Here is a 12,949-nt window from a genome sequence, read left to right as displayed (position 1 = left end):
TTAAGAGCAGCCGTGCCTTCCTCTGAAGCTAGATAACATCCTGAGTCAAGACCGTTGCTGATCTCGCTCCTTCTACCTGTGCCACACATCATACACCTTACACCACTGAATAAAGACCAGTTGGAAATCCATCATCTTCTTGTGTATTTTAATGGATACACCACAGCGATTACAATCAATTTAACCAGAATATTAAGAAGAGTCAACTCCGTTATACCTCCATGTCTTCTTTGTAAAATACAAGGAAATATTTTCATAATGCTTGCAGCTTCATTGTTTATAGCGACTGACTGTCACTGTTCTGTTTCTCGTCTCCCAGGAAAGTGGTTGATGCCAATCAGAGGGAGAGGTGGGTCTCCAACAACACTTACTGGGAGCTTCGCAAAAACCCCGGCTTCATCAATATGGAATATACATTAAGCCTATGGTAGCACATGGATTGCTACGTGCATCACATCATCATCGCAGACAAGAAAGCTGTTACATGCACAATAAGGTGTTAAACATGTTAAGGATGAAACATCAGTGTGCATGGATAGAACCAGAACGGAGAGATGACCTGATGCCTGGTTGCCTGTTGCAGTTCTGTGGCGTTGCCACACGGTCATCAATCCATGGAAGCCTCCTCTAGGATCACCTTCATTGTGCTTGCAGAAGCCGGGTTGTCAGGGCAACAATCTTACCAATCTCACATAGAACTATCCCAAGCCCTTTTGACTTCTGAGTATGTCCTTGCCTTAAAAAGTCACACATCCACGTCACACATTTTAACGCTTTTTAGCAAAAGCCATTTGGATTTCTGAAAGCCCTTTGGTTTAGATTACGGTAGTCTATGAATTAGACCATTTGATTACCTACTGTATGTACTGTGCATGTTTAGAGAGCAACTTTCACTGGCCGTATTTACGATATCATTTGTTGTAGAAAAAAAGAGGTATTTTTGTAAAATATCTTGGACTCATAGAATTTAATGAAAGGGTATTGTGTGAATTGGCAGATTTTATTTATTTTTGCCTTTTAATATTGTTGAATCTGTATCATAGCGGTACTCTCTCTTGGGAAACAATTGATTTAAAATCAATTTTAAATGCATTAGATGAAGTATGGCTTGCATAGTTGGAAATCTTTTATGAGAAGAGTAGCTTTCATAGCTTGAAGTAATAACCTGCAACCTTCTCATAGAAATACATTTTCATTTGTCTACGCTCTCTATTGCCGATTGATTGGTAGTTCCCACTAAAAATCCTGTGGCACACAGAAGTGATGCGCGTTACATTTATGTTTGCAATAAATATAAGAACTGCAGGAGTCAGGACACACTTGCAACCACTCTTTACAGAAGTCAGAAGTATGTTTTTGTTTTGTTTTTTCCCTGGAAACAAAAAATCTCTCAAATACTTTCATGGAATCTTTGGCACAGTGTAAATATAGGGACAGGTCCATGACCCCCCACAACCCCACCCCTAAGCCGCGTGATACAACCTGGGCCCTACTCTCCCCTGGCCCTGTCTAATTTTAACCATGGTCACATGAAACCATGTGTAGTAGGCCCACTCCCCTGCTTCACTTTACTGCATTGCTATAATTCACTCCATACATGGTGAGCACAGCGTGAGTGGGCCAGCCCTCCTCATGTGAACCATGTGGTGCAGTCAGTGTATAACAATGTACTCTCTCTGAAACATTTGAAACAGTGAAACAGGAGTGAACCAGCTGCATGTTTCCAGGGGCCAGAAAGTAATGTACATCTAGCCACACGACTCTGTACAGCCAACTCTTAACACAACTAGCCACACGACTCTGTACAGCCAACTCTCAAGTCAACACAACTAGCCACACAACTGTACAGCCACCTCTCAACACAACTAGCCAATCATGAAACACTAGAGCCACCTACAGCTGCTTCCTAGAAAATGCAGTTTGTGTTTTTGAGGAAAGGATACCATGGTACAGTATACGAATAAGATCAAGAGGTTATTCCAACAGCAACTTCTCACAAGCTATTTAAGAAGTGTTCTCTTTTTTTTCTTACAAGTTTTAGATGTTTTAAGCCAAAGACATTTTGGGTATTTAATTCATACAAGCATGGAAGCTGACATTTTGAATGTGTTCAGCTCCCCAGAGAATTTACTGCTATGATGCAAAGCACCAACTATTTTTTTTAATATACATATATATATATAAAGTTTATATATTCATTGCAAAAGCATATCAGCTTTACTGTTTTAGTTCCAGAGATTGAAATCAACCCCAAAACAAACAAGTGAAATACTCATGTAGATTTGGATGAGCACATTTACTGAAAGTTATGATTTCCTTTGTGAGTGAACAATGAAAATATGTAGAATGGAAACTATGTGAAGCTAAATTCATCTTGTGTGCACTGTTGTTCATGTATACTGTAGTTTACAAAAAAAACGTTACGCTTCTGCACCCATATACTTTTGATTTGATGTACTTTTGCGTACAGCATCTCTTTCTTTCCGTTACCATACGCAATGCTACAACTTGTCAGCATCAATTCCACTTGCTGTGCCTTAACGCATTTATTAATGCCTCACAAACACACTACTGACAAGAAACCCCATGCCTAGAAGGTATGCCATTAACAGTCGAACCCAGCACATTCTCCATAGATTCCACTACAGGTCACATAGTGATAGACGTCATATGAGGAACTAGCTGTGGACAAAGTGTATCATGTAATGTAAGTCTTTTAGGGAGATGTCTCGACACTGGATAAGGGAAATAATTGTATATCTGAGTGTAAAATGTTTGGAGCGCTAACAATGTTCTGCATTGCTCCTCTACCTTGACATGTAACCAATGTCCTTTTTGGTTATCACTGTAAATACAGTACATACATGATGGGTTACTATTGCAATAGCAGATTCCTTTTCCCCTACTTCAGTGGACAGAGAATGTGATTGTGATTTTTATTTTTTACACAATTGATTTACACCAGTTCTGTCTGGAGGACAGGGCATTGCATTGCGTAGTTTGGTGTTGTAGATTGAGACCTCTAGAGGAAAAAAAGAAACTTGCTGGCGCTTTCTTGTTTCATCACAGGACAGGCCGTCACTACCTTCCTAAAGAAGTTCATCAGCTGTTCTTCTACCTGCATGTTTAAAATGACATAGCCTGCCAATGAATGTCGCAAATGCCTTACTAAAAGGTTTTGTTTTCTCAATTGGACTTTCATCTTTTTGTGTTTTCAGACTGACATGCATCACTATGCACTGTGTCAGCTCAGTTCTCCATTTGCTAATGGGTACCTTCTAAAGTGCAATTTTAATAAGTACATATCTTTCCATGAACACTGTACACTGCTGCTACATAGTGCTTGTTCTAATAAAACTGTAAAACTCAACTGAGGGTGATGAGTGTGTGGTTTGCACTGGTTTCTATACTGGCTGACAGTAAAGCATGGTTCTCAAACTTTTTCACATCAAGGACCCCTAAAGTGACACAAATTAGACCACGGACCCCCATTTGATAGGGTCCCCAATCTGATAGGATTTTAGCTTTGGTGACCAGAGTTGGGGTCCGTTACTCAAAAAAGTAATGTATTACACATTACTTTAAAAAAAAAGTAATGCCTTACTTTACTTGATTACTCCCTGGAGAAGGTAATTTGTTACACTACTCGTTACATTACATTTGCGTTACTCCGTAACATCGCCTGAGATGCATTGTCACGTAATTTGCCAGTTAACAATACAACATTAAACCTTACATTCAGTGTTGGGCAAGTTACTTTCAAAATGTAATATACTACATATTACTAGTTACTTTCATTTGAAAGTAATGTTACTTTACAATATTACTTTCTGTGTAGAGTAACTTGTTACTTACATGTATTACACTACTTTTACCAAAACAACAGCAGCAGCAGAATGACATCGCCGCCCCGGAACCTTCCTGAAAAATAATTTCAACCGCGTTGAAGTCAGTGTAAACCGTCCAAAATTCTAAATGTTAATCTTTTCCTTTGTTATTGTCATCTATAGTGGTTATTTGCATAAAAACACAGTTTGATTAGGAAATGATTGTATCTTTTTTAAATATGTGCTTTGATTTAATAAAATGTAACTCAATTTGTAACTTGAGTTACTTGACAAAGTAACTGGTATAATATTACTAAAATCCTAGAAGTAATAAGTTATATTACTGAGTTACTGCTAAAAGTAATATATTACATGTAATATGTTACTTTTGTAATCAGTTACCCCCAACACTGCTTACATTACATATGCCCATATATTAGCACAAATCTCTATCGTAATAAGGTAGGTTGCAAAACTTTTCCTGTCTGATGGTGGCTGTCCATTCCCTGCCATCTGTGTTTTTGATGTTACCTGGTGAAAAGCAAGGTTTAACAAATTCGAAGTAATGTTTTTTGGCAGATTGTAATCCAATTATTAATTAAGGAGCATAACGCCACTGCGCCCACTTCTTCACTATAAGACGTATTTGCGAGGGGTATTTATAGACCCCATCATTGTATGTGGGTTTCTCTTATGGTTTACATTTTATTTTATTTTGTCCAATATTAAAATATTCCAGAATTGCATGTTGTGTTAAAAATAAATATTATTTCTATTTTATTTTGTCCAATATTAAAATATTCCAGAATTGCATGTTGTGTTAAAAATAAATATTATTTCTATATAACTTTTTAGCCTGATTTAATTGTAAAACAGAGTGTAAAAAGTTATGCCTCAAAGCTTTCTGGGAAATTTAACCTGTGGAAGAGGAAAGTGGATGGAGTTCCCAGCATGCCCTAGGGTAGTGTGTTCTGTTTGTAGATTTGTTTGTCAATGTGTTTTGGAGGTTAAAATGACTTCTTCTATATGCATGATGTTAGTTATCTGCAAAGTTATGTGACTAATAGTGCTGTTCTGCATGGTAATACAAAGTTGAAATGTTGGCACCATGGGTGATTCTGGTGTGCCGTTACAGTAAGTGCACCCCATCTCTGATTGGGCATGCACAGGATCTGCTGAAGATCTTTTCTCTCTATACTTATCTTGCTAGTAGCAAAGTTAAATGTTTGATTACCAACTGTCATGTGGTTACTGCACTTAGGGACAGTAGTGCCTTACACTACTCGTTACTGACTAAAGTAATTTGATTACAGTAACACATTACCCCCAACATTGTTGGTGACAACCCTCCCATACCACTCTCCTGGCCCTGTCTTGCAGGAGCCTAGTGTTGGGCTCGTTATAGGCTGAGGCTGGGAGCACCTGGGCCGGCATGCTAATTGGGCTTAAATACCTTCAGTCCATAAACCCTTTTCACAGTGGCCATTTTTAGATGTTTTATTACAGAAAGTGGATGAAACCCATAACCAAAATAGTCATACAAACAACTATAATCTATGGTCTCATTAACATGTGAAATCATGAGTGACTCATAATTATAGATGGGTGTCCACAAAGTCAATGTCTATTCAGTCAGTCAAACACTGTATTTAACCTGTTGATGCACAAATCAAGACTGAACCACCCCATATTAGACAGGTATCAGTACACCTGGTGTAACTGTCCCTTGTACGATTTAAATAGGATGATCAAATTAGAGGTTTCATTCCTACACCTAACTAGAGTGCATAACTCGTTTGGAAGGCCCTTTTGTGATTGATGACCATTGTGACGCCCTCTTTTGGCTAGTGGATGTGAAAAGTTAATCATTCCTAAGTTGTCCCATGACCTGCTTTTCTACATAGTTTAATGCAAATCGGTGCATAACTTTTTGAGATATCCTGCACAGAGTGCGATAACATGACCTCCCTACCTTCTTGCTGCTACAAGGGTTTGCTTTAAACAGTAGAAGACACCGTTCAGTACATTTATTAAATATATCACACACTTCACTTTTTTTTAAGTACTATGAGGCACACTGCAAATAATGGGACAAGCACAGCAAAATGGGAATACATCAGTAGTAATATTAAGGGTCAGACAAAGAATAAAGTATGAAGCAAACGTCATTATCTACTTTGAAAATCAACCAGATAAGACAGCTTGGTTCATAGATCACACAGACAGATGGAATGGTAGGTGGTGGGGGTCATTCCAGCCAGCTGCAGATCAAACTGCAGATCATAGTTTAAAAAGAAAATGTCAAAATAATTAAAAAATATCTTGTTTCTCCTTTTCAATCTTATTTAACATTTTGTTCAACCCTAACCTTCCAGATTAACAAATAGGTAGATAGCTCTGCAGCAAAGCAAAGTTGAATACTTTCTATCGACAGTCTGATGATGGTGTACAACTCAATACAGAACAGCTGGATAGCAATACAATGTGGACTAAAAAGTACATTGAAAGTACAGTGACAGCTGAAAAGCTCATCATCTGCCCAATACAGTAGGTATAAACAGAAGCAAAAACATTTCCACTAAGGTAACATTGAGCTATCAATTACTGCATGTGGAGTAAATAAGCGATATCACTGCTGCACCCATTTTGTAATACTAAAAAAGAATAAAGAGGGTGGGAGAATCAAGCACTGTCATAGCTTGAACTAAGCATCTAAAAAGGTAAAGAAGTGTATTGTACTTTACAGTGTTCTATGTTCCCATTTCATTTATGTACATTTGCTTCATCGTTTTGGACATATGAAATAAAACATGGCACCCTGACAATTTCATGACAAAATTAAATTTGTAATTTCTTTACTTGAGAATGCTGACAACTTCAGTTTTTCTCCTCACAAACACTCTTCCAGGAGGTGCGTGATTCAGGTCAAAGCAACTTCAACAGCTGCGGAACATAAAAAAATATCTTGACCTCAAAGCATCCATGGATAGGAAGACTAGTGGGGGGAAAACAATCTAACCTACAGTATCATCATGTCGTTACATCGTATGATATCCCTTACTTTTGCAATGTGGGTGAAACAACTGTAGATTACAATGGTTTATTTGATGGAGGCCATGATCTTGATATACTGAAGGGCGCTGTGCGCTGCATCGTTGTGCGCGTTGCCACAAGAGATGCCTGTGCCGTGGCACACAGTGACCGGGGAAGTGGACAACTCCGCCAGGCATTGGTACTGTCCGTTCACCGTCAGCTCATCTGCTAAGGACAATCACACACTTTACAATACAACAGGCACAACGTTGGTCATCAAACTCATAGCGATGTTGTGTTCATCTTAGTAACTGAGAAACACTGGTGTAGTGTGTGTGTGTGTGTGTGTGTGTGTGTGTGTGTGTGTGTGTGTGTGTGTGCACGCGCGTGTAATCTTACCAATGTCAAAGTATGTGACCTCGAAGCCCTGCTCCATGGACAGCTCCAGCATCATCTGGATGTAATCTGTGTTGGGAATGCTGAGTGGGTTTCTTCTCAGCAAAGATATCTTCTCCGCTGACGAGTTCCTTAAATTCTCAAATCGGACACTGGGCTTAGGAGTCTGAAAAAGGTCAATTTAAAACAATAAAACAAGTGTAAACGATAGATTTGTGGCTAATACACATGAAACAATGTTATATAATAAATATTTGACTTACCCATGTGATTTCAGAACAGCCTGAGAGACTCTGAAGCTTTTCCACCAGCTTCTCTGCAGCTAGTTTTTTTGCTGCCTTTTTCGAATTTCCCACAGCTGTGCAAAAACATTAGATGGACTACGGTAATTGAACAGCTGAACAATCTGAAATAGCAGACACTTGTAAATCTATTCAAATCCTTCTATATGGCAAGTTAAGGGTAATTATAGATATAATGATGAGAGCCATAGGACTCACAATATTCAATGACTGTCTCTAATGCATCCGTACCCATCTCAGACAGGGATTCCATTCGACAAGTGACCGTGAATTCCCTCTTGTGTGGCGGCCCAGCTTCCATCAGAACTGTGTACTCAGGGAGACGCCATCCTCTCTGCAGCGCTAGCTCCTAGAATGAAGGTCAAATTCAGAGACTAAAAGGAATAGCACAGGGAGGATAGTAAACAACCGTATAAGTGTATTATTGTTGTTTTTTCCAGCGCCTACGCTAAGTGCACTAGAATACCGTAAATTAATTTCATACAAGATATGGCTTCGGTTTTTGGCAGGAAAACGCGTCAAACAATTTAATATACACACCTGCTCATATGCGCAAAGATTTGTACACGTGCACGCGCACACACAAATTACACAAAAGCAGCACAGACTATGATTGAGACACCTGCAGTATCAATGAGAGAGGAGGGCTCGTGACTAGGGATGTTAACGATAACCGGTTTTAATGATAACCGTGATAAAATTCTTTGCGATAACCGTACCGTTTCAAATTTTCATTATCATTCAAACCATGGTACCGTGATTACCGTGTTACCATGATTACAGTGCTTTGAAAAACATGGTAAATACTGTCCATCAACCAAACTTGGCAACTGTCTCCCAGATGCAAACACGCAGCCTTGGAGAAATGATTTCAGTGAGTGTATCAATCCTTTTGGGGTCTGAGTTTTCAATATAAAACTTGGTGAAATGATTTCTGTGAGTGTATTAGTACTTTTTGAACATTTTCAGCACATTAACAAACCCTGATAATACTGATAACTGTGATAATTTTGGTCACTATAATAATCGTGATATTTCGTGAAATTTGCATATCGTTCCAACTCTACTCGCAACACAGATTTCTTGTGTTTAATAGACAGACTACTAGTTTCAATCCGAGTTGGATCTTCGTCAGGTCATGTGTATAAGCAGATGTGCGATACTTGACACCTGCAGTATCCCCACTGAGTTGGGCTGGTCGTTTGGTTCTGCTGCATCACCGTTACTCTCAGACTTTATCTGAAGGTTCCTGTTGGGAATGAGATCAAAAATCAGTGGCCAAAGATGCAAAAACCTATACTGAGGCTTACTTTGCTGAATCAATTTGCCGAGTGAACTCGCTATAGCTTGTTTTCAGGTGATGTCACGTCAAGGGGCGAGACCATTGACCATTGGCTTGTTTGCAAACCACGTGATGGGGGGGCAACCAGCAGCAGGCTACATAGGAAAGCAGCAGGCTACATAGCAAAGCAGCAGGCTACATAGGAAAGCACTACAAGTTGCTGGAAAAATTGCTTCTCTTCATTGTATATGGATCATATCCTATATGTTTTGCAATCTTCTGCAATTCAATAATGCCACCATAGCTGATGTGTGTATTGCATTTGCAATTGCAACACTGTGGTTCTAGCTAACAGACAGGGTATGAGCTGAAACTGTTGTTCTAGCTAACAGACACTGTGGTTCTAGCTAACAGACATTATGGTTCTAGCCAACAGACAGGGTATGATGAGCTGACTTACGCCGTTCCAACTTCTATCTGCAAAGCGCTCAGGGCAGCCTCTGCAGCCTGGTGCTTAGCAGCTTTTTTACTGGGTCCTTGACCTGAAATCAGGCAAAATCAAGCACATGGTGCATATTATAATAATAATAATAATAATGATTGGATTTATATAGCGCCTTTCCAAGTGCTCAAAGCGCTTCACAGAATCATTATTCGTTCACACCATTCGTACCGGTGGTTCGAAAGCGTGGCAGCCACACATCGGCCCCTCCGACCACCATCATTCATGTCTACATTCATACCAATCATACGAGGCAAGGAGGGTTAAGTGTCTTGCCCAGGGACACAGCGACGGCAGCTGGGAGGGAGCGGGGATCGAACCGCCAACCCTTGCGTCATTGGCCGACCCGCTCTACCTCCTGAGCTAAAGCCGCCCCAATTATAATGTATTAGAGCAGAGGTTCTCAAATGTTTTTCAGCCAAGTACCCTTTACAAGATAGAAAATATACTGGGGTCCCCGGACCCCCATTTGAGAACCACTGTATTAGAGAACTAATTTTACAGCCATATGAAATGTACAGTCATTCTCAACCTCCTATGTCTCCCATAATGGCAGTCAGAGATATATCTGTAAGTCTTGGGGCGCCTGTAGCTCAGGAGGTAGAGCGGGTCGTCCACTAATCGCCTTGGATAAAAGAGGTCGGTGGTTCGATTCCCGGCTCCTCCAGTCTGCATGTTTGTCCTTGAACCCAAATTGCTCCCGTTGGTACCTGCGTGGTAACCTGCCGCCATCGGTGTGTGAATGTACCTACTGATTGTAAAGCGCTTTGGATAAAAGTGCTATATAAATGCAGGCCATTTACCAGGCCATTTTAGTCAAAGTTAAATTAATTTCTTTATTATTCTGGTGGCACACAAGATTTCTTGAATCAATTATGCATGTGCCATCCTAGATACAGGAAATATCTTAACATAATTCACACAAAAACGCAGAGAAAACTTGTTGAAGCGAGTTGTTCACATAAGCTTTTTTCAGAGCACACTGATTTTGATGGTTGGTTGGCATGTCAAGTGTGGTGATCTCATGTCCACGTTATGTTATTAACATACGTAAATACTCTATAGCTAAAGTGAGTGAAGTACCCTTATTATATAGTGGATATAGTGGATATACTAGAACGGATAACTGCAACAACAGACATTGACACAACTGACTACACCACCACCAGGTCATGGGGACCTGAAAACATCTTGACTGAGCAGTCCACGATATTCACTGAAAATCAAATCTTTCATCAGCTGACAGACTGCTATCAACACATCAGAGGACTACAACATACCTGAGCAGCTAATCTCTCCGATGTTCACACTGAAGATGAAACTGGGTTGGTGAGCTTCTCCTTCAGCCTTCTCCATCACATACACTGGAAGGTTACCAGTTTTGGTGCCATATTCATGGAGGACTTGTATAGGTGTTTTACCAGAGCTGGGCCTCTGTGGTTGATGTGTATTCAAGCTAAGAACAAACATACACAAAGTTAACTAGGGAAATAATGATTGAATGACTGACATTATGTATATTACCAAGAACAGAAGCAAATTATGATTGTTCACAGACCAATATGTAAGATGCCAAATGGACATGCTATAGTGTGGGGAAAATGATGCAGCATATGACAATATTTTTCCAAAAAGAGTACTAAATTAAGTTACAGGAGATGAAATAGCTTTATTTGTGTCACATCTAGAGAGTTTTTTTCTATTTTTTCTAACTATTTCAGCCTTGTGTGGAGGAATAGTTATGAGGGTTATAGCCTAGAGTCTTGATATCACCAATCACCATACCAAACTAAGATAGTTAGGTAAACCTAGCTAATTGGATAATGCCTGTATGTCTAGCTCATATTAGCGTTAGCTTTCTAGTCTAACGTTAGCTAAAGTTAGCTAGACCTATTGCAACGGTGCTAACATTGTTTTAGCAGTGTATCTGCAAGTCACTGAAGTTTAATTTGATATGCAATTGCTTTCAATAGTTGGAATGGCAGAACAGAAGACCAATTTAACGTTGCAAAAAAGTTCAACGTTAACTTTACAGCCAAAACGTAAAAAGCAGAGCTGTCATTATATAGGCAATGCTATTTCTTGCTAACGTTAGACAAACAGTAAGTTAGGCCAACCAAACGACATGTTAAAAACCTATGGCATTGTAATTTAGACAGTGATTTTATATAGTTCACTCGAAGGTAAGGTTATTTTCAGAGCACGATTAGGCCTGCAGACAGCCTGCTTAAGCAGTGGTGCTGTTGGTTCAGTTACGCTAGTGGGCAGACAACGTTCCAGGCAGAATGAATGTCTCGTCTCACCTCGTGCTGTTGACTGTGGTTCGTGTTGCTTCTGACTGATATCCCTCTTGAGACATGCTTTCCATCTATCTAACGTTAGCAGGCTGCTAAATGAATCGTTTTGCTGCTAAATGTAAAAACACAAGCACTAGTTTGAGATCTTTTACTTGGATTAATGTTAGCAACTCTTCATTGTAGCTGGGCCCGGCGGCGCTTGACAGTTTATCAACATCCGGGTCACTACCAAGGACCCAAAAAAGAAGGATGAGACATCACTCCCGTCACAGCGAGTGAATGAGGCGGGCACCGTACATCCCACAAAACCATTAACCATCATATCTGTGACATTTTCATCTTGAATTGATGCTTCCACCAAATTAAAGAAAAGACAGTATGTGATGTTGGCTGGTTGGTTGGTGTGTGTGTGTGTGTGTGTGTGTGTGTGTGTGTGTGTGTGTGTGTGTGTGTGTGTGTGTGTGTGTGTGTGTGTGTGTGTGTGTGTGTGTGTGTGTGTGTGTGTGTGTGTGTGTATATTATGCTGGACACCCATCCTGACTGGATGCCATCTTTACTTTTGGGCCACAATGAAGGACAAATGCCAGACAAAGAGAGGTTTGCATCATGCCAGTACCTCGACGTGAGACTCAGCCTCAAGGCTAGCATGCCAGTTAAAGGGAGAGTTCACTTTAAAAAAAAAAAAGTCTAGCCCTATTTGCTCCTTACCAATGATGATGTTGATTGGTAGAGTTCTTTCGCAGCACAATCCTGCCATAGTAGCGCTTAAAAGTTGGGCAAAACAAATGCAAGGTCAATGGGGTCACGCTCCTGTATGTAGGCTACAACGTTGACTGAAGCTCACTGAAATTGACTTTGTGTGAACTCTGTGTGTGTGTGTGTGTGTGTGTGTGCACTGTGGATGAAATTTTAGTGAGCCTCAATCAGCAAGTACATACAGGAGCGTGACCCCATTGACCTTGCATTCGTTTTTGCCCCACTTTCAGGAGCTACTATTGAACCGAGAGTATATTAAAAATAGATTCTGGGTTCCCAGATTGCTATGGAACAGGATGGATTGTGCTGAGAAAGAAATTTGCCAATCAACATCATCATTGGTAAGTAGCTAATAGGGCTAGACTTAAAAAAAAATTTAACTATCCCTTTAAGCTAAGGAGACACGAAACATGAGACAACTGAGGACAGGATTCAACAGGAAGCAGGTGTCAGGGCTCTACATGAAGCGGAGGAGACACAACAGGAGGGGGAGAAGACACAATATCCTGCTGACCAGTGTAGAGAGCAGCCATTCCCAACCTGTGGCCCAGGGC

The 12,949-nt window shown here is 40.1% G+C and overlaps 2 protein-coding genes across 8 annotated transcripts in view; one reads left to right on the top strand and one right to left on the bottom strand.

Annotated features, from left to right (window-relative positions):
• The window catches only part of osbpl6 (oxysterol binding protein-like 6), a gene marked incomplete at its 5' end in the record, with an annotated part of 45,602 nt that extends 44,714 nt beyond the window's left edge, over positions 1 to 888 (top strand). For all 4 annotated transcript variants that reach the window (XM_083638761.1, XM_083638762.1, XM_083638760.1 and 1 more), the window contains one exon: positions 320 to 888. In XM_083638761.1, coding sequence (XP_083494887.1) covers positions 320 to 431 — 112 coding nt within the window. In that variant the 3' untranslated portion in view covers positions 432 to 888. The remainder of the gene's footprint in view (positions 1 to 319) is intronic.
• A 4,951-nt stretch (positions 889 to 5,839) lies between these two features.
• prkra (protein kinase, interferon-inducible double stranded RNA dependent activator) lies at positions 5,840 to 11,826 on the bottom strand. 4 transcript variants are annotated; one of them, XM_083638580.1, is made up of 8 exons: positions 11,646 to 11,826; positions 10,623 to 10,798; positions 9,301 to 9,382; positions 8,729 to 8,807; positions 7,757 to 7,907; positions 7,520 to 7,614; positions 7,260 to 7,422; positions 5,840 to 7,088 (listed from the first exon to the last, which is right to left on the bottom strand). In XM_083638580.1, the coding sequence occupies exons 1-8, from the start codon at positions 11,708 to 11,710 to the stop codon at positions 6,928 to 6,930; spliced, it is 972 nt and encodes a 323-aa protein (XP_083494706.1). In that variant the 5' UTR covers positions 11,711 to 11,826; the 3' UTR covers positions 5,840 to 6,927. The 4 variants fall into 4 exon arrangements, with proteins under 4 accessions (XP_083494706.1, XP_083494707.1, XP_083494708.1 ...); XM_083638581.1 differs by having other exon boundaries at positions 5,840 to 7,085; XM_083638582.1 differs by having other exon boundaries at positions 7,790 to 7,907.
• Positions 11,827 to 12,949: the final 1,123 nt, after the last annotated feature.

The sequence above is a fragment of the Poromitra crassiceps genome (assembly GCF_964638095.1).
Source record: "Poromitra crassiceps genome assembly, chromosome: 6".
Lineage (NCBI taxonomy): Eukaryota > Metazoa > Chordata > Actinopteri > Beryciformes > Melamphaidae > Poromitra > Poromitra crassiceps.
Note: the sequence above shows the minus strand (reverse complement) of the source record. Positions and strands in the feature narration are given on the sequence as shown.